Source organism: Anas acuta, chromosome 1 (assembly GCF_963932015.1).
Source record: "Anas acuta chromosome 1, bAnaAcu1.1, whole genome shotgun sequence".
NCBI classification, from domain to species: Eukaryota; Metazoa; Chordata; class Aves; order Anseriformes; family Anatidae; genus Anas; species Anas acuta.
The window spans coordinates 91,209,437-91,236,943 of record NC_088979.1 but is presented as its reverse complement, the minus strand read 5'-3'; the positions used below and the strand labels follow the sequence as shown (position 1 = coordinate 91,236,943).

At 37.6% G+C, this 27,507-nt stretch overlaps 1 protein-coding gene across 9 annotated transcripts in view; it reads left to right on the top strand.

The window, feature by feature from the left end:
• CNKSR2 (connector enhancer of kinase suppressor of Ras 2) overlaps window positions 1–27,507 on the top strand; it is a 221,638-nt gene that overhangs the window by 95,101 nt on the left and 99,030 nt on the right. For 6 of the 9 annotated variants that reach the window (XM_068687529.1, XM_068687500.1, XM_068687509.1 and 3 more), the window contains exons 7-8: window positions 4,629–4,688; window positions 9,945–10,013. The exons of 1 other annotated variant lie outside the window; for it this stretch is intronic. In XM_068687529.1, coding sequence (XP_068543630.1) covers window positions 4,629–4,688; window positions 9,945–10,013 — 129 coding nt within the window. The remainder of the gene's footprint in view (window positions 1–4,628; window positions 4,689–9,944; window positions 10,014–27,507) is intronic. 2 more of the 9 variants (XM_068687519.1, XM_068687493.1) reach the window with 1 other exon arrangement.

The window sequence follows — 27,507 nt, the reverse complement described above, 5'->3', positions numbered from 1 at the left end:
TATTTTCAGCTGAATATATAGTGAATGTGATTCAGTAAGTGTGTTGGTTTAAGAAGTGAAGGTGGAGTTTGGAGCTTTGAATAGCATCATCAGGAGCACTTGGATGAATGTGAAGCTCAAAAACTTCTGGACCTTCTTCTGGAATTCATGCAACATTGGAGGCAGAAAATGGATTATTGTCAACTTTCTTCTACATTTTGGACCCACATGACAGTTCCATGCTGGCTTTAGCAGTCACTAAATAAAATCCCCTGTAAAGATGGAAAGACTTCAAGCAGAAAGGAAAAGGGCATAGTTGGCTGCTGACTCGGAAGATGTTTTTTCACCTAGCTTAAACAACATATTTTAAGTGTCTCAAATTCAGTATCTAAGAAGCGGAAGTAGATCAGGGAGAGAAAAAAAAAAAAAAAGAAAGGAGAAAAGGGAATGTAAAACATGGTAAATATATGATAAACATATGGTGGATGGAATTGAGAAAATGATTGGAGCTTTTACAACATAAAACAGATGGAAGCACTACCAAGATGTTTTAATTAACATGCATAATTCCTTCACTATATTTGACTTTTTTTTTTTTTTTTTTTTTTTGAGGGGGAACGTAAGTATCACTCAGAGGTAGATGTAAATGGCCAGACTAATACCTTCATGCAGAATGAGTAGACATATTTTACAGGGATTGCAATGTCTTATTAAAAGTAGCTATTGCTTATCAAAAAAAAAAAAAAGCTAAATAATCTGGTAAGGAATTTGATAAGGTGCAATGTGGAGAAACTCCTATGTACTGGGTAAAGCTGGAATGCAACATCATGGGTGAGTCTTGGTTTTTCTTTTTCTTCTTCTTTATCTCTAGTGTAGCCCATGTGGGTATTACTACAGAAAGAGAGACATCCTGCAGCAGTTGTGAAGTAAGGGTGAAAAAGGAGCTCTCAGAGTAGAGAATTATTCTAAAAAGCTATAAATTAATTAATGTGGTCATTTTTGCAATCATGAGCATGCAAATCGTAATAATTCCAACCCTCCTCCCCCCCCGTTTTTTTTTTTGAGGGCTTGATAAGAGTTTCATCCATCTCACTAAGTAGAATTTAATTTTGTGTGTTTTTCCACTATTGATGTTATAGAAAGAGACAAAACTGGTTAGCTTAAATAGCATCTTTTGCCAGGGGACAGGCTTAAAAATACTACTGTTTGAAGACAGTGAGTGTATTTAACAAAGAAGCAGAATACTGTATGCCTCTTAGATAAAAAGCAGGTTACTAAGTTATAGCTGCCCTTTTTCCTTGGGAAGTTTTTCTAAACAGTATCTTTCTACTTATTCATATTTTTTTAATATAGAACAGAATATCAGAGAACTGTGGAATTTCAATTTCTCCTGTTTATATTTTCATTTAATGCTATTTCATGTATATGATGGCTATAGTTGTCGTATAGTGAACCTAGTCAGTTCTGTGATAGGATTTCAAGTTCAAGCTATTCACTTAGCTTGCTAGATTCAGAAATGCAAAGGTGAATATGCTTGAACATTAGACTGATTGTTCTTGGTTCCTCTTTTCCTGCTGAAGTGAACATAAAATGAGCCTGTCACAAGAAAAAGTACTCATAAAATACAAGTTGTAGATAGAGCACAATGTGGCAGCTACTTAAAGGGGCACTGCTGAATGCCTAGCCTAGCTAGAAAGTAATTTCCATGAATCTAGTATTAGGAAAAGTATTCCTAATACTTTTCCTTTGTTACTTGGCTTGAAATGCTGGAGAAACTGAGGAAAAAATGTTAACATGGTTTTGAGACCTTGGACCATGGACCGTGGTCATCTTAGTCCTATCTGAGCTCTAAGGCTAAGTTGAAGAGACACTCAAGTTTACTTTTGAGCTGTTTTGCAATTTTGGAGCACATTCATGGCTAAAGAGGCAAGTGCAACTTTGGGGGACTGCATCAAGATGTCACAATGAAAGAGTAAAAATTCAGTAAGTATGTGATAAAATGGAATTAGTATCTTCTTGTATTTTCCACCCAACATTGCGTAAATTATATTAAATGTATATCAGATCCTGTTCTTGCATTTTTTTAAAATGTCCAAGGTCTCTTTTCTAACCCTTAACTCAATAATGTTTCAAACCAATCAATGCACTTTATTTTTGTTTAAACTTAAACTTCTGCCCATAACTAATCAGAACAATCTGTGGTGTAATGAAGCATGAGTTACTTGGTCTTTAATCTAGACTTTTTTTTTTCTTGATTCCCAGGGTGGTTATTGTATGGTTTTTCTAGTCATATTAAGTGCATTATCTTTCCTTTTCCTTGACCTCATAGGGACTTTGGCATTATATTTTGATATTTAAGATGTGTATCTTCCAATTTGTTTTAGTACAAAGGAACAGCACACCCTAATCTCTGTTCTTGATCACTAAATATAGTGTTGATATTGTGCAGCCACAAGGCGGCAATGAGGGGAAAAATTGTAAATGTTTGTGGTATTCTTATTTTCATTACAGGTGAAACAGTGTACCCTAAAACATGTTTTGTATATACCATTTATGATATATAATTCACAACAAGCAGTGGAGAAAAGAATGTGGAGGGATAGCTCATCTTTCTGTTGCATTTTTATTTGTAAATGGCAAAATGTTACATCTGCTTATTTAACAATTGCTTTATAAACAAAATGGTGTTGGCTCTTACAAAACTTACACTTACTGTGTAGTATCAGTGTAGCATTTGTTAATTTTGCAGGTGTGGAATAAATATATCTTTTTTTTTTCAGCTTCCCTCTTTGATCTCTTTCCCAATGTGTGCAAAATCTTGATTTGGGCTTTAAAAGATTTTTTATTTGTTTTTTCAGAAATTTTCTCCTCTTTTGCATCTGGAAATTGTTTTAAATTTTCTAGAAAACACTAGATTGGATGCAAACTGTACTCCACAATAGTATATTTGGATTCTCTTACCATCCTTCAGAATAATGCTTTGCACAAATCTAAACACTGCATAGCTATTAAGTACCTATTTGTCCTGTGCTTTCTCCCTTACATTTAAGTTGGAAACAGTAGCCCATTGTCAATAAAAGCAAAGCTGTGACTTTCTTCAGAAAGTATTCTATGTGGACCTGACTCATAATTCCTGCCACCACGAAGTCACTATGGTTTCAGCTCTTGCCACGATGCAGGTTGTGTGGTCGGGTCACTTAGATTTAAACAGTAAGAAGGATTTATGCCCTGGTATTTGTTGGTTTCAGGTAGTTATTAGGTGCCAAAAAAAGATATCAACGTGTCTCAGCCTCTTGTGTGGCTCATTATTCTGTCTGTAAAATGTGTATATATTAGTGTTTCCCTACCTCACAGGGGTGTTGTGAGGATAAATGTACAAGAAATTGTCATTCTATATCTGAGGTAAATGAGCCAAGCAGAAAACTGTATTCATAGAGCCAATCAATTGAAAAATTATTTAAGGTGGATAGAGGAGCTGGAAGTGAAAGGATAATGTTAGGGGGTTCCTATCTTCTTCCTATGTCTGTGTAAGAATGAGTAAATCCTTGCTTTGTGCTCTTCAAGCTGTGGCAGCCCAACATGATAACTGCATTTGATGCTGCATGCTATGCAGGGCAAAATAGAAGCCTAGTTTTGAGTCCCCTTTGCTAGGAAACTCATGAACTCTCCCCACTACCAAAATGTCAGAGTTGTGGTCCCAAATTAGATTAGTGCAACTGGGTAAGTCTTCTTTGCCTCTTTACTGTACTTCAGTAGTTCCTCAGCTAGTAACAGACTTTTTTTGTAACACTCTGATTAAAAAGAGAATTCATTACTCAAGATAATTAAAAGAATGTTTACTCAAGTTTCATTATTTACCTGCTTTCTATTAACTGAATGGAGGAAGGGAGATTCCTCAAAAGTTGCTTAAATGTGCAGTATATATCAACTATCTCTCTTTTTTCCTTCTTTTTCTACCTTAGTGGTTGCTATTAAAATGTTTGTATTTTGACTTGATGAAGAAACAGATTTGAGGTACCGAAGTTTTTCCCCCCTTTTCCACACTTTTTGAAAAAAGTTGCAGATCTAAAAAAGTTGATGTTTAAGTTGTCATAATTGAGTTTTGTAACTGAGCTGTTCACTGAGATGAGTAAGACAGTCAGAAAGTCTTTGGGCCATTTTACAGGCATGCTTCAGAGCATTGGTTATCAGTTTGGATGTCATGTCTCTGCTAGAGATTCCAGGTCGTTTAAAGCCTTCTGTTTCTTCCAAAACAAAATGGAAGTATTGATCATCCTAAGGCAATTCATAATTTTTTATTTTTTTTTTTTGTTGCCTTAATCAGATGCTACTGTTGTTACATTTGTAGTTGAAGCAGTATATAAGAAAACTGGGAAGCATTTGTGGAGGTGGCTATGGTAAAAGTTTTAGGTTACTATTGCTAATTACGGCCAGAATCATTTGGTCTGTTGTTCTCTAGGTATGTCAAAGAGCATTGTTCTATCCAGATACAAGTTCCTCATGACATATATTAAAAGTTTGCAAAATTTGGGGAAAATAAAAAAGAAAAAGAAAACATGCTTTTCTTTTAGAGATATGCAAGTTATGTTTGGTTGGTGATCGTTTGTGAAACACTTTAAAAATTCTTTCCCATGATGTCTTTTTCTTAGGGTATGTACATTAAATCAACATATGATGGTCTCCATGTAATTACTGGAACAACAGAAAATGTAAGTATTGTTAATACTGTATGTTCAGGCCTGGAAGCCTTTTTGACCTTACCTGTGGTTTATGCTTTCCCTTTGCTATAGACTACGTTTTGCTTGCAGAAGTGTGCTAGTTGGCTGTTGAGGACCAATAGCATGTTGGACGGCAGAAACGCTTGTGCTTGTTTATTTCAGAATTGAAACAGTTGTTCCCAGTTGAGAACTAGGAGAATCAGTTTTGATTTGCTCTTGCTAGACACCTAAAATGATTCAATTGATCAAGATAGGGGGTAGCTATCTTGGAGTTACCTTGCTGTATGAATAAAAGATAAATCTTGGTTATGTATAGACTGACACAGTGATGTTTGCAGCAGTATTAGAAAAACGGCTTTCATATTTGCCATCTATTGAGCTTTATTTAGTAATAAATAAGTGCATGAAAATGAGGACATCCCTTCACGTTGACAAGTAAGCATATGTTTCTGCATGAACTGAGCAATGCCTTTAGAAAGGAACACTTATTACTGTTGTACTAATTCTCATTGAAAGTATTAAACAGCAAGCAAACCGTAATAGACCACTTTTCAATGACCCTTGAAATACAACCTCCTTTCCTTGTACACCATATACAGAGAACTATCTGTATGTTAGGAAATGAGCAAGATGATCAATTTGGGAGAGAAAGTCGTCTATCCATAATTTTCAGTGAACACAGAATAACCTACTGAACAATACTGAACCATTTCACAATGGCTTAAGCAATTCCTTTTGAAGATTTTGATGTCAGTTTCCTAAGATGAAGCTGTCAGAAATGTTTGTTTTATTCTGCTACTGTGTCATACTGTGCAAAGTACAAACTACCTACATGGTATTTACAGCTGCTGCATCTAATCTGCAGTGAGGTTCTGTTAACCTCTCAATAAAATAGGAATACTTTTTTTGTCCCTTCACAAGAACTGCAGTCTGATAATCTTTCTTTTTTCTTTTTTTCTTTTGCTGCGGGCAGGATATCCATGTGTTATACACAATAGATGATATCTGTTGCAGAACTTCTGTCTCAGAATGCTGCCTTTCTCAGAATAAGGAAAGCATAAGGAATTCCACCCTTGAAATCAAAATCTTAGGGAGCCTACAGCTCAAAATATCTTGAGTAAAATTAGCAAAACTAAACAAAGACAACAGAACCATTGTTGAGCCAACTGTAGAAAAAATATGAAAGAAGATATTTTTTACAGTTGAATTTTTCTCAGATTGTAAAAGGAACCATTTCTTTCCATGAATTACTAATATTGGATTTAATTTCCCAGGGGCAAAGATAAAAATAAAATCTTAATGCATTCCCTCAAAATGCTTATCTTTTGTGATTCATGAATATAATTTAAACCCATGTCAGGAAGCTTCAGTCATTATGACTTTTCTGCTTTTGTTACTGATGCTTTCAGTCACTGTAACAGCCTTAAGGTTCTCACAGCAGGCTGAGAAACTGCAGTCTGCTATCTAGGGAAAATCCTGTTGTGTGCTAAAATATTTGTGAAAATGAGTAGCGCCTTAGAGAAAGTAAGGTGTCTTCTGGATTTAAACACACAGTAGCTAGCCATTTCCTTTGATAGATGGGAAGAGAAACATCTAAGCAGCATGGCCAGAGTAAGGTCGTGGTGGTGCAGATGTGATCTGACCCATTGCTGTTTACCACTTATGGGACAGCTAAACTTCTAGGAAATGGCAAGAATCCAGATTATCTTCCCTTTGAACAAAAGTTTATAGCCTTTTTCTTTCCAATTCTGCTCCAGAAGAGAAGAAATTGGCACAACATTTTATCTGACACCTTCCTGAGAGATCACAGAGAAGCACTTCTATTTTTAATAAACAGTAGCATAGCAATGCTAGACACCTAATCTACAGTTCTGCTTTATCTGTTGGCCATTTGAAGTGCTTTGGCTAGCTCCAAAATCTATTAGTCTTCACCTTGTAGTTTGGTATTAGGAGCCATCTTTCCCAACACATAAGTTCTGCAGTTCAGATTATCTGAGCACTGAACCTTGAAGTGTGAGAGAGCAGGTTTCATCACAGGTCACTTCCCTGGAAGATCTTCTCTCTGGTGGTCCTGTAGTGTTAGAGGAACTTGAGCTTTCTGGTTCATGTCTTCCCTCTCTTGATTGAAAGCAATAATTATAAAGGATGCATTGTTCCAGCAGGAGATTACAGCTTTCTTATTGAGTAGCCCTTTTAGACCATGTTGGAGAGAGGCTTTTCATTCACAAAACAAATGTATTCTTCAGATAAGGTCATTTTGTAATTTGGTTTTCCAAATGAAAAAGGTATTTTCTGAATAATGTTTTGGGCTGCATATACAGCAGGACTGTAACTTTAAAGGAATTGTTCCCAGTGTTCCCACTTAATGTGCACTAGTCAAGTTTGCAGGTATCCTTAGAGCTCAGGGAGGAGAGACCTTAGAAGAAATAATACCCAAATCTGTACATGCAGATTTATATGCATGCATTTATATGCTCCATCCCTTAATGAGGGCAGGGTGGTATAAATTGATCTTTTAGACAGTTTGGCTATACTGAGAAAATGGGACAAAGACAACGTTTAACCTAAAGGACAAAACTAAATCTATTCTGAAGAATAAAATCTGAACACATTTTGTTTACCTTGTACAATATGAATGTGTGAACCTCAGGAACAGGTACTTCCATCTGTTGTTTAAATCCCTTTTAATTACCCCTCAAATTACCAGCTAATGAAGATACAGACATGACAGGACTTTGTTCATAGAATCATAGAATGGCCTCAGTTGGAAGGACCTCAAGTATCACCTAGTTCCAACCCCCCTGTCATAGGCAGGGACACCACCCTGAAGATCAGGTTGCTCAGGAACTCATCTAACCTGGTCTTGAACACCTCCAGGGATGGGGCATCCACAGCCTCTCTGGGCAGCCTGTGCCAGTCCCTCACCTCCCTCTGAGTGAAAAACTTCCTTCTAACCTCTAATCTAAGTCTCCCCTCTTTTATTTTAAAACCTTTTCCACTTTTCCTATCATTATCTACCTGAGTAAAGAGTCCTTCTCCATCCTTTATATAAGATACCCCCCACTCTCCCCCACAGTATTGAAAAGCTGCAGTGAGGTCACCCCGGAGCCTTCTCTTCTATAGGCTGAACATTCTCTGCTCTCTCAGCCTTTTTTCATAGGAGAGGTGCTCTGATAATTTTCATGGCTCTCGTTTGGACCCACTCTAACAGCCCCACATCCTTCTTGAGCTGGGGGCCCCAGACCTGAACGCAGCATTCCAAGAGGGGCCCCAGCCAGGGTTGAATAGAGGGGGACGGACACCTTCTTTGACCTGCTTGTCACATGCAGCCTAGGATGTAGTTGGCCTCCTGGGCTGCAAGTGCACACTGCTGGCTAATGTAGAGCTTTTCATCCATCAGAACCCTTTGTTCCTCCTAGCAGAGCTTCGCAAGTGGATGTTTTGCTTAAATATCATCATATGCATCTTAAAAAAAAAAAAAAAAGAAGAGTTGCAACTTCTTCACAAGACCACAGCCTTGAGACTCCTGTATAAATGATTTTTACATCATCTTGCAGAGTATTCCAAGCATAATTTGAATTATTATTTTTTTTACAGTATACTTTTCCAATTTGAAGATTCCCAGACCCTGCTTTACTTTGCCAAGTGCTACACAAAAATACCTGTTTTGTCAAGAAAAATTTAAGCTGTAAATGCTGAAGTCTGTACAGGATAAAATTTTATATTATAATAAAGACCCATTATGCTAAGTGGTGGCAACATGGGATTCACTTGCATAGACGTTTTGAAAGTCTTGGTTGTAATAACATCTGAGCTAAAAGAGCAATGCTACATAGCAAGACTATGAAGATTTTTAGAGGGATGAATGAAGAGATGTGAGTAGTGAAATGTCAGAAGGTAGATCACTGGAACGTCATTTTTCCCAAAGTCAACACCTTTAATGCTGAATAGTGCCAAATAGTCAAGGCAGCTTTTCTTATCTAACTAAAATTACACTTATACCAGCCCAGCTTGATTTAAAATGTTCTGAGCAATGCCTCCTAGAACTGAGTTGTGAGTGACCCTTCTGTTAAACTCACGTTTCTCTTGGATATCTTCCATTTAAACACTGTTTTTAGGTTAAGCCATGACATGTGGAACTGCACTGGAAAGTCATAGCACAGCTATGGGACACACATTTTTGGATAGGGATATAGTACATAGGTTATCACAAAGAATCCACACTGCAGTCCTGGAGCATGTTCTCAAGACTGCATGTTATCTCACCTGAAAATTAATTAAACTTAATTCCATCATTTCTGTAAAATTCATGGCAGCTTTTTGGAAAGCTGATCCTGAGCAACTTGTTGATTTTTTTCTTCTTTTTTTTTTTTTTCTTCAAACTGTCAGTCTCAACTTCTAACTTTAAGTTGACTTAAGTGACTTCATAGAGTGGCAGCCACAGTATTGAGAGAGAAATCATAAATTGTCACTCTATGAAAAGCTTAATGAACTTTAACTCCTTTAAACGTAGGTGTTTTGTTTTTGTTTTTTTCCCCCTATAAAACAGTTGGTCTACTGTAAATATAGGTGACCAAAGAGGAGAATTATTTTTTTGTTGTGTGCATATGTGGGTGTGTGTTTTTTGAGGCAAAAACAAAGAACAAAACTACTTTGCTTTTTGAAAGTGTGATCTTAGTAGGATTTTGATACTGATTGCAATACTTTTGCCCTATAATGACCTAGAAACTAAGTTACCATGTAACTTGTATGATCTTCCTAGCCTAGTCCTCTCTCCTTATGTAGTCTTCGAAGAACGTTGATTTACTGAAGTTCTCTGGAACCAATTGAAATATTAGAAAATAACTAAAAAGACAATGTTATGATTTTTGTTTCTGAAGCAAATTCAAATGAGTCTTGATAGGTTCTACATTCAGGCAAAGATGGGTTTAAGAGATGTCAGGTGGCTTAAAGCAGTCCTTTGGGGGAATGAAATTAAAAATAAATCCTTAAGATTTGGTTACCCTCTCTAAATACATATATTCATACCGTTCTTACCAGTTTATTGCATTGTATACCATAACACAGATTATTTTTCTCCAACAACAATGAATTAATTTACCAAATATTTCTTAAATTCTTCATTTCACAGTGGAATGTAATTATCAGTCTAACCTGATTTACATACCTTAGCAACCATACTGCTGAAAGAGAGATGATGACCAGTAAGAACTGTATTCTTTATCATCTCTTTTATTTTAAATTCAGTCACCTGCAGATCGGTGCAAGAAAATCCATGCTGGGGATGAAGTGATTCAAGTTAACCACCAAACTGTGGTATGTATAACTATGTTCTGTGTCAATTGGAGATAGAGATTTCATGGCACATCAGCATATGTAGAGAAGAAATGTGTAGAAAAATGTGTTGTTTATAAATCTTTTTTTTTTTTTCTAACATCTACATTTTCCTATTCTCTTCTGATAACTCATAATTCTCAAGCTCTTAAATAAGCCCTGAGCATCTGAGTATCATTGGAGATACGAAGTCGGGTAAATAACAGCAGCCTGGGAGATATGTTAGGGTGTTTTCTGTTTATCTGTGCTCTACTAATAAAAGGTTGTTTTCAGTGTGATAGATGGGTTGGGTTGAAGGCATGCAGGGAAGATGAACTGTTGCACCCTTGCGGGTTTAAGATCAAGACTGCTTCCTAAAAACTGGAAGCCTTGTTACTTTCTAAATCTAATGGAATATTTAGAACATGTTTTTCAAGAACAAAAACAGTTAAAATTCCTGAGAGTATATAAATACTCTCATGCTGAGAGTATTTAGCCTAACATGAATATAGGTTTTTAAACTTGGAAAGTTAAGATGAGACAAATCTTTTAGATATGATAGGCAAGCACATCTAATACCATGCAAATTGCTCTCTCTGTTAGCAGATACGCGGTAGTTCATGATGACTTATTTAGGACTGGTGAACTGTTAAAGTAAAGCTACTTTTTCTAAGAAAAGGTAAACAGAAAAGAGTAGACCGTCAGTATAGAAAGCAACTATTCTTTTTCCAAAGCATAAGCTTTCTTAAGACTGGTGAAAGTCAATACGTGGTATTAATTACATATGTCCTCACAAGCAATTTAAATGACAGAAAATGATCCTAGATTTCCATTATTAATGCAGCAATCATTTGATAAAAGTGTTTCATCATTCCCCATAGGGTTCCACTTAGAGCTTTAGGCCACTGTACATCATGTCAACTCCTCTGCACAAATTAGTATAATATTTCAGCTTACCCTCCAGCTAAGTTTGATATCAAATATACTGTATATGTGTGGAACTTAACTGATGAGAAGCTATCTTTTGAGCTAGGCAATGTAAATTGATAAATCAAACCCAATCATTATGAATTTTTTCCCCATATGGATTCTTCATAAGTCCTGTATCCCATAATTACTTACTTTTATGGTTGAAGACTGATTTTTTCTTCTGCATTAAGAAAGCTTTTGATGTCAATTTAGTATGGCAAAAAGTTATAAAAACACTGTTACCTAGGCTATCGAAATGTGTATGCATCTGAGGAAGCCATCAACGAGCGCTCTGTCCTTATGATAGCTAGTTTTTCCAGCCAATTTTGGTGGTGCTATATAATGAAGCTTACTTGTCAATTTGAAGATTTTCAGTCAATCAGGTATTCTAGTTTTTTTGACACTTCTGTACTGCATTTGGAAAGATCAGGTTCTTACTCTTAACAGTACTAATAAAAATGTTCTGACATGTCTTAATATGAGCTTTCTTATGTGGTTAGATAGAATTTTGAATGTAGGGATTGGGTGTATTGGTTCTTGTATCAGTTAAACTATGAATTTTGAGAGGAAAAAAATATAGGAAAAAAAAAAGTTGATTGTGGTGCTAGAAGAAAGGAACATGGGAAGTTTAGACAACCTTAATTTTATATTTCAGCAGTAACATTTGGTGTAAAGGATATGTATAGAAATAGGCTAAATTATACATTTGCATATTTTCTTGCTTTGTTGTATCAAAAATCTAATTAAAATAATTGGCATATTTGATGCTATATCATCCTTGTATTTTAGTGTTCCATTTCCACAGTGAAGTCGACTAGCATTTTCTTAGAAACTTAATGGAACCTTCCATATTACCTTTACAAAAGTACTCAGCATTCTCTTTCCAATTTATAGAGCCTAAATATTCAACCTTTTCTACAAGTATCGAAGCACTTTTTAATTTTTTTTCATCTATTTATTTCTTTTGGCAAGCGTCTTAGTCAGTTCTTTTGTACTCTGGCCCCTATCATGAGAAATTTACTGTCCAGTTCTAGGAATCTATTTTTCTGGGAAGAAGTTTAAATATTCTTACTTAAAGTGTTTCTTTCTTTGGAGATAAAGGATTCTGAAGATGTTTCTTTATACCTCTTCTGTTTATTAAATTATTTTTTTGAATTTCATACACTGCTCAGCAGTTGAAATCATAGGATCTGTTTTTCAGTTTGCTTCTTATAACTTATCATTCACTATCACTTACAGAGTTCATAGAAATAACTATGGCTAAATCTAATGAAGATTTAACTCTCAAACTGTAAAGTATTGTTCACATATAACTGTTATTTGGGTCATCTCTTGTAAGTGGAAAATCAAACTAAAAAAAAAAAAAAAATCTTAAAAAATATTTTGAAGTACTCTTTTTCCATATTCAGTTATTTCAGTGTATTCTGTCTGTCAAAATTAAGTTAATACCTGGATTTTGGTGCTATGTATTTCAAAGAATGAATATAGGAAAGAGAAACTCCCATGTAATTCTTTTAAAAATCTAACTTGTTTACTAGCACCTTTTACCAGAATCACATTTTAATCATGAAAAGTTTGAAATTAGGAGAGTAGTTAAGTGACTTAAATTGATTCTTAGTATAGAAGTTCTAATATTGGATGTCAAGTAATTTTTAATTCATGATTGACAACCACTCTTAGCTTATGGTGGTGCTCTATATTTATGTTATTTCATCTGGCAGTGAAGTCAAAGGATTTCAAATGATTGCCTTGATCTTATGCTATGTTAGTAGAAAACATGTAACAGGATTTATTCCACTTGTTGCTGGCAGGAAGTCTGGAATGTAAAAATATTCTGAATTTTTTAAAATAAATAAAATTCAATAAAACTAAAGTAAATTTAAAGATAATGTTCAGAAAAATGTTCCTTTTAAGTTGTAGTTTATTGATGTTAGATAGCTATGTGAATCTTCTGTCAGTTTTGTCTTAAAGATGACGTGTGGGGTTTTTGTTTGGTTGGTTGTTTTTTTTAAATAACTACGTAACTAGAGGCATGACTCCCCCCTTTGAATTCAAAGGTTTTAGTCCCTCCATTCCCATAAACTTCCAGGTAAATTTCATCCTTAATCTCCTCTAAGAGTCTGCCTGTCCAAAACAGTTCCAATGTAAACAAAAAGGGCGATACAGAATTTGCACTGTATTTCAGGGCTCATGTTTATTCCCATACATAATTCGGGAGTGTATTTTGCCTCAAGATAGTATTCCTTTTAGCCAACTGAAGGTGCAGGAAAAATATTATTGTGCACATGAGTCGTTAATGCTTGCAGTATTCTTTCTGGTTTCATCAGTGCTGAAACTGTGGAGAAAACACTCAGAGCAGAAGTGAGGTATACACTGAGGAAGCAGGATTCTTGAAAAGCAGGTTGTTGTTGTGTAATCTCCTGTGAATAGTTTGTTTTGGAGGAATTTTTGGCACACTACATACATTTCTAATGCAAGTATGATTGCATACATGTCTAATGCAAGTATGATATGACATGGATTTCATACATGTATGATTTTGTGTCTGTTAGCTAAAACTCGTTAGAGCATATGTAAGTGTAGATAATGAAAAAAATGGCTTAGTTTGGTGAATATACTAAGTGAATATAAACAGTTATTGATCTGTTTCATGTAGAAGCTGGTATGTTTTACATGTATTGTGTTTTTGGACTCCTGCAGGTAACACCTAACTTCTGTATGCCATATTCCTTTAAAGTGGAAATGCCTTTGGTCTCTTGTGAGCTAAGCCAGGTCCACAGAAGTTAGTTGCTTTTTTTATGTATATATTTTTTTTATTATTTACAGTACAAAAACTGTGAGGAAGTGTTGCTAAAATTAATCTGAGCCACAATGTATATACTTACCTTTCATTTCTGTAAAGTCACAAATTTAGAAATGGCACGATGCCTTTCTGATTCTTACTCTAATTTAATTCTTGCTTAGAAAAAGAAAGGAAGAGGTTTTTAAGATTCATTGTGCAATGAGTGAGAAGAATTCAAATTTCATCGGATCTCTCAGGCTTTCTGGGGAGCTGGCAAATTCCAGCTGATAGGGAATGCTGAATTTGAGGTGCATATGAATCTCTGCAGTGCATGCATCTGAAATTGAGTTTGCTGTAAATATCTTTTCATTTTGGGAGAAACAAACCAAAAAACTATATTGGAGTTTTACAAAAATATTGGAGGTATTTCTTTTTGTTCTGGTTTTCTACATTGTTTTGCTAAGATCTGGGATGGATTTTTCTGAATATGGATATTTCATTTAAGGCCTTATTCGATTGGTTTTGAAGAAAACTATATCTAAAAGTAAAAAAAGTAAAAAAATATAAAAGTTCAAAAAAAAAAATGCCTTGTCTTCAGCTCCCTTCTGTTGTTCTTAAAAGCTATGTGCTTTTAAAGAAGATGAGCTAGAATAATATCTACTGGATCATGATTTTAATCCTTTCCAAATCCGTGAGCTTCCTCTGTTTATAGTGATTTATTAAATGTTAACAGGAATACTTGATTTTAAGGGTAGGTGGGATTTACAGCTAAAAGCCTTTTAAGTACACTTAGATATGTCAATGACAGTCTTCATGGAACTAATCTAGTTCTCTGCAGGGCCCTGTCCTAGGCTCTCTCTAGTTTGTCAGGATATGAGGACCATACTGTGACTTTGGCAAATCATAGAATCATAGAATATCCTGAGTTGGAAGGGACCCTTAAGGATCATCAAGTCCAACTCTTGACACCGCACAGGTCTACCCAAAAGTTCAGACCATGTGACTAAGTGCACAGTCCAATCTCTTCTTAAATTCAGTCAGGCTCGGTGCAGTGACCACTTCCCTGGGGAGCCTGTTCCAGTGTGCAACCACTCTCTCTGTGAAGAACTTCCTCCTGATGTCAAGCCTAAACTTCCCCTGCTTCAGCTTAACCCCGTTGCCGCGGGTCCTGTCGCTGGTGTTAATGGAGAAAATGTCTCCTGCCTCTCGACACCCCCTTACAAGGAAGTTGTAGACTGCGATGAGGTCTCCCCTCAGCCTCCTCTTCTCCAGGCTGAACAGGCCCAGTGCCCTCAGCCGTTCCTCATACGTCTTCCCCTCCAGGCCTTTCACCATCTTCGTAGCCCTCCTCTGGACACTCTCCAACAGTTTCATGTCCTTTTTATACTGTGGTGCCCAGAACTGCACACAGTACTCAAGGTGAGGCCGCACCAGCGCAGAGTAGAGCGGGACAATCACCTCCCTCGACCTACTAGCGATGCCGTGCTTGATGCACCCCAGGACACGGTTGGCCCTCTTGGCTGCCAGGGCACACTGCCGGCTCATATTGAACTTGCTGTCTACCACGACCCCCAGATCCCTCTCTTCTAGGCTGCTCTCCAGCGTCTCATCGCCCAGTCTGTACGCGCAGCCAGGGTTTCCCCGTCCCAGGTGCAGGACCCGGCACTTGCTCTTATTGAACTTCATGCGGTTGGCGATCGCCCAGCTCTCCAACCTATCCAGATCCCTCTGCAAGGCCTTTCCACCCTCATTTGAGTCCACAACTCCTCCAAGTTTGGTGTCATCGGCAAACTTGCTCAAAATACCTTCTATTCCTACATCCAGATCGTTTATAAAAATATTGAAAAGTACCGGCCCTAAAATGGAGCCTTGAGGGACCCCACTAGTGACCGCCCGCCAGCCTGACGCAGTGCCATTCACCATAACCCTTTGGGCCCTGCCCGTTAGCCAATTGCTCACCCATCGTATGATGTTTTTATTTAGCTGTATGGTGGACATTTTGTCCAGTAGGATCCTATGGGAAACCGTGTCAAAAGCCTTGCTGAAGTCCAAAAAAATCACATCAGCTGGTTTCCCTTGGTCCACCATACGGGTGATCTTATCATAAAAGGAAATCAGGTTAGTTAGGCAGGACCCACCCTTCACAAACCCATGCTGGCTGGGACCAATGACTGTTTTGTCCCCCAGGTGCGCCTCAATACTTTCGAGAACCATCTTCTCCATGATTTTACCAGGCACTGACGTGAGACTGACAGGCCTGTAATTGCTAGGGTCTTCTTTCTGACCCTTCTTGAAAATCGGCACAACATTTGCCAGCTTCCAGTCTACCGGGACCTCTCCAGACTCCCAGGATCGTTGAAAAATAATTGAGAGAGGTTCCGCGATGACGTCCGCCAGCTCTTTCAGCACCCGGGGATGAATCCCATCCGGACCCATGGACTTGTAGGGATCCAGGTGGAGTAGCAAATCCCGCACACGTTCAGGGTCGGTTGGGAGTTTGTCATCCCCACCGTCCCGGTCCTCCAGCTCAGGGCACCCTGGGTCCCAAAGCCCATCATCGGCATTGAAGACAGAGGCAAAGAAGGCGTTAAGCGTCTCTGCTTTGCCTATGTCATCGTCTGTGAGAAGACCTTCCCTATCAAGGAGCGGCCCTATGTATTCTTTAGTTCTCCTTTTTCCATTCACATATCTAAAAAAACCCTTTTTATTTTCTCTCACAGACACAGCCAGCTTCAACTCTAGGTGTGCTTTAGCCACACGAATTTTCTTCCTACAAACATGAACAGCATCCCTGTATTCTTTCCATGTCACCCGGCCCTCCTTCCAGTCGCGAAACACTCTCTGTTTCCGCCTAATCTCCATAAGAATGTTCCTGGTCAGCCACGCCGGCCTCCTGCCGCGCCTGCCTGACTTGCGGTATTTAGGAATTGCCTGATCTTGTGCTTCTAGGAGGCATCGCTTAAAGAGTGACCAGCACTGGTGGACATCGAGGCCTTCAAGAGCAGCTTCCCAGGGGACCTTGCTGACTAGTTCCCCGAGCAGCCTGAAGTCCACCTTCCCCATATCTAGGGATGAGGTTTTGGTGGCACTTTTCCTTCTGTCACCGTAATGTCATATGTAATGTCATATTACATTCAAATGTAATATGTCCTCCAAATTCTCTCTCAAAATTTCAGTTCAATTCTTTATTCTTACTTCACAGTCTCCATAACTATTGCATAATACTGATAAAGGAACTAAATTGTCACGTTCCTCTCAAATAGAAAAATCCGTTTTGCAAATTTGCAGTTCACTTTAATATGGAATTTATACCAGATTATGTGATGTTATTTATGATGTCCTTTTTTTTTACATAGTTTTTTTTGTTTGTTTCTTTATTTTTTAAACATAGATATGCAAATACACACAAATGTTTTAGTTTGTCCCATATCTCAGAGACGTATGATATTGAAGAAGTGGAATGTATGAGGGAAGACGATCTTTTGTTTTCTCATTGTGAGTGCAAATGTTTTTACATGAGTGTAAGTGAGAAAGAGAAACAACTTGACAAATTTGACAAATGCAGATGAATTATGTTGGCTTTCCAAGAAATACTCTCCAGGGAGAAAAGAAAGGATGCTCAGGTATTCTGAAGAGGAGGTAGGAGTGAAAATCTTTTAAGGAGTTAGGAAAGCGTGTGTGTGTGTGTGTGTATGTAGATAGATTTCATTTTAGTTTTCAGCAAACAAATTTTCAAATGAATTAGATATTTGGGAAAATAAAATTGGTGCAGGTGATTGGCAGCAGCTCCATGAATAAAGCGTCTCTGCTTTCAGAACTTCCCCATGCTTGTTTTGAAATTGGTGGATTGGAGCAGTGAGGGCTTTCCTGTCAGTTCAGCAGCACAAATGCAGGATGTCCAGCAAATCCGTCTTCAGTTTATCCCCAGGGCTTGTTCGAAGCTAATGTCTGAGACACTTTGAGTGCATACTACTTTGAGTGCAGGCTCATTTTTATGTAAGCAGTGTGCTGTGTCAGTGTGGGCATCCACTTGCACTTCTGACTCTTGCATGACAAATCAGCTAACAAACAAGTCACAGTCACATCTGTTAGACAGAGCACTGTAAGCTTGGCCAGCCCACGCTGCTTCATGTTTCTGCCAAACTTTAAATAATTTCCCTTTGTTCTTTCCACATGAAATTTTCATGCTTAACTGCACACCTGTGCCACCAGCCAGTGCAATTAGTTCAGTTGCAGCAGAAAGCCACACTCTGCTGCCTTTCAGCAGCTACCTGTCTCCTGGATGATAACAAAGCTGAACTATGTGAGCACTTCTGCCTTACTTAAAAGTCAAACTGCCTAGCTTAGCTGAAAGCATTAAAACTGTGCCCTGAAATGGAAAGGGAACACGGGCAGAGTTAGTCTTAAGCATTGTGGAAATTGCTCCTTACTGCTTCAGGCTTTGTGAGTGACAAGTTTGATCCTGTGACCTGGGCACCAACATCCCACTCTGTGTGCTCTTTGATCCATGCTCCAGAGTACCTGGTCAGTACCCTCTGCCATGTAGTCACAACACATGAAGAATGTATGCTGGGCATGTTAGGCATCAGCTATGGGACCAGGATGCTTTCGATTTAGCTGTGCAGCATTCCAGCTGCAAGAAGCTGAAATTACTTGGATTACTGGAGGAGGTTTTTGAGGAAGTAATCGAAGAAATTGATGCAAAGAGAGATGCCTGTCCTCACAGAGGACTGGAGCATGGTTCAGTGCCAATGCATGGTGTTTGTAGAAGTTTTTTTCTGCCAGATGAATTGCAGTCATGGACAACTGTAGCCATTTGCTGTATCCCAGAGCTCACTTGAAAACATAGCTTTCTTTCTGTCCTGGTTGTACCCCGGAATGGACTGAATTATCAATGGGACCTGGTAATTTACTCAGGTGATTAGATGAACAAGTACAAATAGCCATTCAGCAGACTATTGATTTTTTTTCCATTATTTTTCTGTGGGGAAAAAAAAAGATGTTCTTTTGTAGTTGATAGCACAGATTGACCTGTATGGCACTGACTACAATTCAGGAATATGCACCTGAGATGACTTTGAAAGCACCAATGTCTATTTTAGAAACAGTGTAACTGTAGTAAGAATTCTGCTGCAATAGCAGTTGACTTTTTCTGTAGATGCTTTTGGTAGGCCTTCAGAGTTTCACCACTGATGATAACCAAGTTATTGAGTCTATAGTGAAGTTAAGTCTTTGTGTAAGCTATCTTTATGACCATACCAGTAAGGGTATATCTAATAAGAATGGGCGTGGTATTCTGTGGAGTATTCTTGTGTTCTAATTGCTAAATTCATCTTTCAGTACATAACTTACTGGAGGAATATGAATTTTAATTATTTCATTTTGTACAGTTGTTTTATGTTTTGCTTTTTTCCCCCGTATGACACTAATAGTATTTATATTTAAAAAACAACAAACAAACAAAAACCCCTTCTTCTAATGTTGCTACAAGTTATATTTCCAGGAGATTTAAACTACGATGTAAATAGTATGTTCTCAATAGTGAAAATAACATAAATTCTGCAGTTAAAATAATACTTCCAAAATTTCTTAGTCTCTGGTGTGTGAAATATATGATAACAGCATAGGTTTTATGTCCAGGTAGCAGATATGTACAATCAGATTTTCCTGTGATAGCTATGTTGATGCCTATGAAACAGAACACAGATTATACTACACTTTCTGTCCCATTAGAACAAATTAAAAGGTTTACTGTTAGTATAGCTTCTGGTACGTGAATTTGGAAAGAAGGGTAGGGATTATTCTGCTGCTGATAATCTTCATTTTAATTACGATTGCTGAAAATTGAAGTACGCTGTAGAAAAGCAAATGAAGGATACAGAGACGTGTCTTCAAAGTTGTACAGTTTACTTGGCTGATACTACAGCTGTGCACAGCCTGCACCAAGTATGCATTAGGGAATACCTCTGTGCAAGTAGCATCTGTGTAAGTTACATAGCTGATTTTCAGGTTCCAGCCCAATCTTCCATTGCATTATTCATTATCTTATTCTGATGAAGTTGGGAGGTGATTGTGAGAAAGTGCTGAGATGGTGATTGTTCTAAAAGTGGATGTCTAAGTAAGAAAAGCAAGTTAAGGCTGTCATGAGGAAGGGAAAATTAAAGTGGAGAAATCCTGTGCCTGATTTCAATTGATGTACTCTGAATATGAAAAATTTTCAGAAAAAAAGTCAGTACTGGCTTAGAACACCTCGATGACTTGAACACTGCACTTTGTCTATGACTGATTATTTTAATAGCAGTAAAATGTAACAAAAACATGAAGAACTCTCATGGCTAAATAATTACTGCTCTGTTCTGACATTTTCTTTTAACTCCTCCTCCCTGTCCTTCCCTCCTTCCTTTAGTTTAGCTAAATAATGCTACATGATTTTTCAGCATCATTTAAATTCTTTTTTTCATTTTGCTTGATTATTAGTAACCTTTAAAAATTAACTTTTTAATTACAATTTCTTCATAAACATGTTTATTTTCATTATATGAATTCTGTTTCAAGCACTACTTATCTGAGGATCTTACGGACTTTATTTTTACATTAAAAAGAATGGAGGCCAAGGACTTTTGGAGTTAGTGACTCAGTGGTAGTGGTATCATCCTAAATTATTAAGTTGTGATAATGTGTATTTAATCTGAAAAAATATTTGTGTGTGTAAGCATGTATGTTTATATGCATTTCTTATTTTAATTCCAGGACAACCATTTGGGTAGTTTAAATATGAGAACATGTAATGCATATGCACATATCTGAAATTCCCATTATGAGATGTAAGCATAAAGCAGCATGAACAAGTTACCATAAGTGTGGTGTATATATATATACATACATACATACATACATATATATATATATATATATATATATATATATATATATATATATATATATAGTATAGGATATACCCTATCTTGAGGAGCACCTTCCATATGCCACAAGAAACAGAGAACTTAACTCTCCCCTCCATGAGGGGTGAGACCACCAACATACCTACTTCACCTTAACATATGAGAAAGTGGGGTGTGGTGCAGTCTGTCTAAATCCTTCCTTCAGCTCATACCACTAACCGTATGCACCTGCTTAGGCATTTATCAACACTTCCCTTCTCAGCCTTAAAATTTCTTTAGCCCTCACCTGTGGCTACCATGGATGTCTCTTCTCAGGATGTGATGGCCTGTCTCTCACGAGGAGACCCTCTGAAATGGAGTTAGACACCTGGGCTCTCCACACATTCCCTGGAAGCATCTGGAAATGAGGCCAAGTGAGGATTCTGGTGGCAGCATCTTTATTCATAATAGTTTAATGTCTGTGCCCTTGCTGAAGAGAGGTAGGGCCCGTAGATCACAGGCTAGATTTCAGACCCTGTTCCCTGCAGTATGTGTGTAGCACTTATATTGCACAAAAGTGGTCATCGGGAATTGGAACCAGAATCCTCATTTCCCTGCTCCCAAGGAATGGCACTGATAAGTTTCTTGCCACTTGTATGACTGGGCTTCTTACCCATGTATTCCCATCAACACAGTGCTCCCTCGCCTATGGGGAAGGCCTTTAACCTGTCACTGTGTACATGGTGCTTGATGCTTGAGACACTCCTCTAGTGTTTCAAAGACCATGTTTATCCCCCCAGGGTTAAATAATGCCAAGATCAACATTACCCAAGTGGGTGGAAGATGGGATGAAAACACTCTGAATTGCCAGTACCCATCTGTCGCTACTGGTTGTCCATACTGCTGGTTGAAGAGAGAGGTGCCTTACGGCCATTACTCCAGGGTGTAGCCCATGTATCCAAGTGAGGGTGGGTGCTTCAGACTTCAGAGAGACACTAAAACTGAGACAACTGAAATCTGCCCCAATTTATAGAGTCATACCCTGAAACAATGAAAAGAGACCCTTTTTCCTCAAAAATTATACCTAGTCATTGACCTTACATCTGTAAAATGCATCATATTCAAACTCATAAAGTTGGGGTCTTTGCTATTCCCGACAAATATCCTCATTTATTTTGTTCTAGGATGCTGTTAGCAATGGCTCAAAAGCAAAACAGTGAGGTAATTTTGAACTGAAAGGTAAGCATTATTATATAAATGTCCAAGCTTCGATACCAAACTGTTTTTATGTTCCTTGATAATTCAAGTTTCAGTTCCCCCGTGAGTAAAACACTTGCTTGTCTCCATAACAGAGGTGCTCTATAGTCATGTTACTAGAATTTGTGAAGTTTGTTGAATTACGGTGGAGCTGAGATTAACAAATACTTTAAAAGATCAAGATAATAAAATTAGTCAGAAGCTATGCTGTGCATCAGATATGTTTTCTGAAGGAGAAATGTGATTAGAGCAGCTTAATAAGAGTTTATTAGGACAGAAAAGAAGGAATTATAAAAATAGTAGTAGTAATAAAGTATACAAAACAAGTGAAGCACAATGCAATTGCTCACTATCTACTGGCCAATTCCCATCCCATTCCCAAGCAGCACCTCCCCTCTGCTTCCCAGTCAGCACCCCATATTAATTGCTCAGCACGATGCCGTATGGTATGGGGATACCCCTTTGGCCAGTCTGGGTCAGCTGTCCTGGGTCTGTCCCCTCCCAGCCTCCTCGTTGGCAGGGCAGTGTGAGAAGCTACAAAAATCCTTGGCTTAGCATAAGCACTGCTCTGCAACAATGAAAACAGTGTGTTATCAACATTATTCTCATCCTATTTCCCAAACACAGCACCATACCAGCTACTAGGAGGAAAATTAGCTCTATCCCAGCCAAAACCAGGACAATGACTTATTTCATAGTTTAGTGATAGCAAGAAAAAGTTTTAATGAACCTTCAGGATCTTCTCAAGTAAAAGATGTGATTTTCTTTAAGGTAATTTATATACAAACTCGGTTGTTGTGACTTTGGACAATGACACAGTGTGGTGTGACCAATAGCAATCTAAGAATGCACAGAACTGACTTTTCATAACAATGGATAAAAGATAAATATATATATATTCAAATAATAGTATAGCAGAGATGCTCCTTAATTACTATTACAGTAAATGCAATCACAATATTATGAATCTCTCCTCTCTGGGAGAAAACTGTTACATAAGCATGGATGTTCATTACTATGCTAGCCTAAGAAGCTGGATTAATCCCTGAAAGGCATCTGCTGCTCTCCTGACCCTGCTTCTCTTACCGCAGACAGATATAGCTTTCATCTCTGTGGTAGTCCACACTGTAAACAGCCTTCTCTGGTCTCCTCACCCCATGTTTTCTGGAAGTGGAAGACCTATGGCCTTCCATTATTTTCTAACCTTTTCAGGCATCCACAGCTGGGAGAAGGGGAGGAGATGCTTGCTACTAACATATTTGTTTCACAGGGCTGCCAGCTGACCATCCTCACTTCTGGCCAGTGTTCACGAAAATCAATCTGTTAATTTAACAGCAAGATGCCAGATAGTTTATTGTCATTTTTCTGACTTGCTTAACAGCAGGCTAGGTTTGATGGACAGTGATTTGAAGTGCAGTGTTTTTTGTTGTGTGATTTTTTTGTTGTTGTTTTTATGTTCAGATTTTTATTTATAAAATGCAAGATATGTGACAGGGAATTCCTTAAAAGATAACAACCATTTCTTAAGGTGAATATGCGTTCCTCAAAGAAATTCTATTTTTATTAGCTCAAAAAATTATTAAAAGCTTGAATATTTTAATCGTTGATAAGTCAAAGAGCTCTGGCTGCAATCCACTTACAACAAGCAACACTGAAAGAATAATAAGTTTGATTATCTCCCTGTTTCAGTAACTTTTTAAAATTAAATACTAGAGTGGATTTTGCATATTTATTTAGCAAGAAAATAGCTGACTGCTTTACAGTTTATATTAAGCAGAAAAATATTACTTTTCCTTCAAGAGTGCAAAGGTATTTGTACTTTTACCAAAGATATTAGCGTTTTACCATAATTGTGGGGGGAAACAATTTTCATAGAAACAGAAAGTCCATCGTTAACTTTCATGGGACTCTGGTGACCCTTTGAACAGGAATATGCCTCTAAAAGTGGCATATTAAAGTGGCATATAAAGGTATGGACTCTGTTCTATTTATCATTTGACTATAACTCCACCCCTTAGATGATATAGTTTTGTTGTGTATTATACTTGTATACTGCTTTTAAATGCTGCTGCTGCTCTGTAATTTCATTGAGAAATCTGCACTGAATTTCTCAGACTGCAGGTTATTTAGTAAGGCATCTTGTAGCATCCTAAAAATACTTGATTTGAGTCCATCCAATTGTATTTGAGATGCCTGCATGTTAATATTTAAATGAGTTCTTTTGTTGCTCATAACATATATTAGTGCTCGTAGAAATCAGGAATGAACCATGGAATTTGCGAACACTGCCATGGGTGTGGCTAATAAATAAATAAAAGCAAGCAATGCTTGGTCATGCTTTCTCCTGTCTGTCAGGCAGAAATAGAGTAGATGGCTACAGTTTTCCAAGATTGTCATAAAGGGAGTGATAGATTCACCTGGAGGAAAAAAAAAAAAATACTTTAGGATACTTTAGGAGTAACTTTTTAACATTTATATGTTAATATTCTTGGCAACTTGGGATAGGAATTCAGAATAAAAGTTCTATGTCAGGCTGCTGTAGTATTATTATCCACTTGTACTTGCTGCAAGCCAAAGGAAAGTTGGAGTATTTTAAAATATGTCTTATCTTGTTCAAAGGCATCTTCTTTTCCCAGCCAATTGTTCAGGGAGCAGACCTCTGTAACAGCACCCTTCTGCTAAAGGTTTCTATTAGTAGGGGTAATGGGTGAGGAGATATCCTAAGATTCAGAAAAAACAGGCGGAAGGTTGTGGAGAGAGGTAAGGGAGATGAGGAGGATGTGTCAGAGTAGAGAGCAGTGGTACAGGTCTCCTACGTGCCCATCTTGTCCCACTGAAGCAACCTGTGTGGCCCCAAATGTCTCTGGAGCTCACTGGTGAGCCTCTGGTCATGTGGTGCTGGGATGAGATGAGAAATTTGGAGATGGCCTAATGCTGATGTTGAAGATACTCTACCTGCAAGCTTGCTTCCCCCAGAGCTTCCCTTTGGAAGGCTGGTGTCCCATCTCCTACCTTCCCCCAGTGGTGGTGTTATTCTGGCCTAGGTGTATCGATCTTCTGGTGGCATGGGCATGGACTACGCTTTTTATCCTTCCTTTATCTTGGTAGCAGACTCCTCCATCACAGGTTCTGTAATCTTCTTGTCAGGAACTGCTCAGCACAACCCCACCACCACCCCAGGTCACCTACTCTCAGGTCCCCCCACAGTGCTCATTCCTCTCCTTCTTCTCCTAGTTCCCCCATCTTTGCGTGCTTACTTTCCCTTGCTGTTGCTTGAGTCCATATTCCTTCTCTTTCCTTTCCAAAACCCTGCACTGAGAGCTGAGCTGTTCTGATGGCTTGGGGGATACTTAGGCTCTGTGTAGCAAAACCCAAGGCTGGGTTTAGGCTCTGCCACTACAGAGACTTCTCCTGATCACAGCTGGTTAAAGCAAGCAGCAGGGACTTTCTTGGCCCTTAAAAATGGGTACCTGGCCAGTATTGTGTACTGATTTAAAACTTAATTGCTTGGGTTGGTTTAATGCATGTAAAGTAGATTTTTGTAGTAGTTGTCTTACTTTTCAACTTCAAAACCAGTAAGGAAACTTTCTTATTACTGTCTGTGTTTGCAGTGCATGGAACAATTGATATGGCAGAGACTTTAAAAGCTCTGCCAAAAATCTTGATGGATAGAAGTTGACAGTAGACAACTGTGATGGTAATGAGAAAGGGGAAGATCCTGAAGAAGAGGCTAGAGAGAATAAATTCAGATAATACTTAGCAGAAATTTAGATTACATATCTCTGAAGCAGATTTCTGGAAAATCATTTTCAGTTCCAGATACATGCACTGCAATTTTTTTCTTTAATCCCCCTAACTCTCATAATGAGACTAGATAATCTTCCGTTTATTGCAGTGTAAGGCATAGTTGAAATACACAATTCAGTTTATCTCTGCAAAGTATGAACGTGTATTTAAAATAATTTCAAAGCTGCTAGTGTAACCAAGAGAAACCAATTTTATTTATATCACTCTGCCTATTTCAGTGATAAACAGATGCTTTAAAGCACAACTTTTCCATGCAGCATCCTACCAACTTAAATGGCAAGAACCTTGCAGCCTGACTCTGTAGCTAGGGCCACATCATGTTCTCCTCCAAGCTCCATGTGCTCCATTATTTAGTAGAAAGATTCCTTTCCATAAGTTTGTCTTCAGTTATTACATTAGACAATTAGTGTACAGTAGCTTACATGGAGAGATACCTTACATGAACTGTAGGCATCCCTCTTTCCAGTAACACAGAGCAGTTGAAAACCTATGTATGCCTAAGGTAACATTATGGAACTATGGGGAATACATTGTTTCTTATAGTGGTGGAAGTCTCTTTGAGTAGGAAAGCAGTATTGTGAATAGCATGGTATGTTTTTTTATAAAATTGTGATGTTAAGACTTAAAGCTTGTACTTACAGAGACTTGGTTTTGATACTGTTGAAGAATAATGGAGACTTCAGGAGGATGTGGGTATGAAGCTTAAGTTGACCGTGTTCATATTTCATTTTATTCAAAGTATAACGGACGTACTCATAATACATGGGACTGAAAATAAGAATATGAGCATGTTGGGAAATCTTCTGTGGAAGCTGGAAAATATTCAATAAAGATAACCATTGTCAACATCCTCTTTCTTTGTTTACAATAATATTGCTGTAGAAGTACATCCTTGATATAATCAAGTTTGCTTTGGTAGAAAGGACAGGTAGGTTTACAGTAGATGAGGAAGAGTGGTGAAGTTGAAACCATGTCTGTGTACAGGATTGTTGATGTAAGCATTGTTGTTGGCTAATGTGGCATGGTTATATGGAGAGTATCAGCTATTAAAATCAGTGATGTTAAGCAAAGTGAGTTTTGATGTAACAGTGAAAAAGGTAAAAAGTAAGTAGCATCAACCTATGTGTGAGTACCTTGTTAAAAAATAGGTAACAAATATATACTTGTTTCATATAATGCCATGCTACTAATAGGGAACATCTGCATTTTGTTTGTTCATATTGCTTATTTGATTATTTTCAAATACAGGGACATGACATAGAGTAACCTTTTGACAATGACGTCACAATTTCATGCTTCTGGAAGTTCTTTCAGAAACTTCCACATCTCAATTTGATAATTTTCTTTTTAATGCTTTTCTTGTATAGATTGTGAAAGAAGGAAAATATTTGCAACTGTGATCCTTTAAACAACAGGAAAACACGCTTGTTAATTAGGGGGACAGAGAAAGGTAGAAAAGCTGTCAAGTTTACTGAAATAATAATTTTCTAAGTATGCAGGCCAACATTTTCAAGGGATATGTGATTGTTTCTTGCCAGTGTAGGTGCCAAACTTGAAAATGCAGGAATACAATATATTAAATAATTTCAAGATGCCAAAAATCAATCTTTATTTAGACATAAACCTTTTTCATTAGTTGTACTGTTTTAATATTTTAAGTACTTTTGTTCAAAAACACAAACTGAATGATTCAGAAAGTTTTAGTTTCTGCTTGGAAATAAAGACTTACTTTCCATGTTAGTCAAGTTGGTAATTTTAGAATATTTCAAAATGCTATAATTCAATTAGGAAATTTTACTTT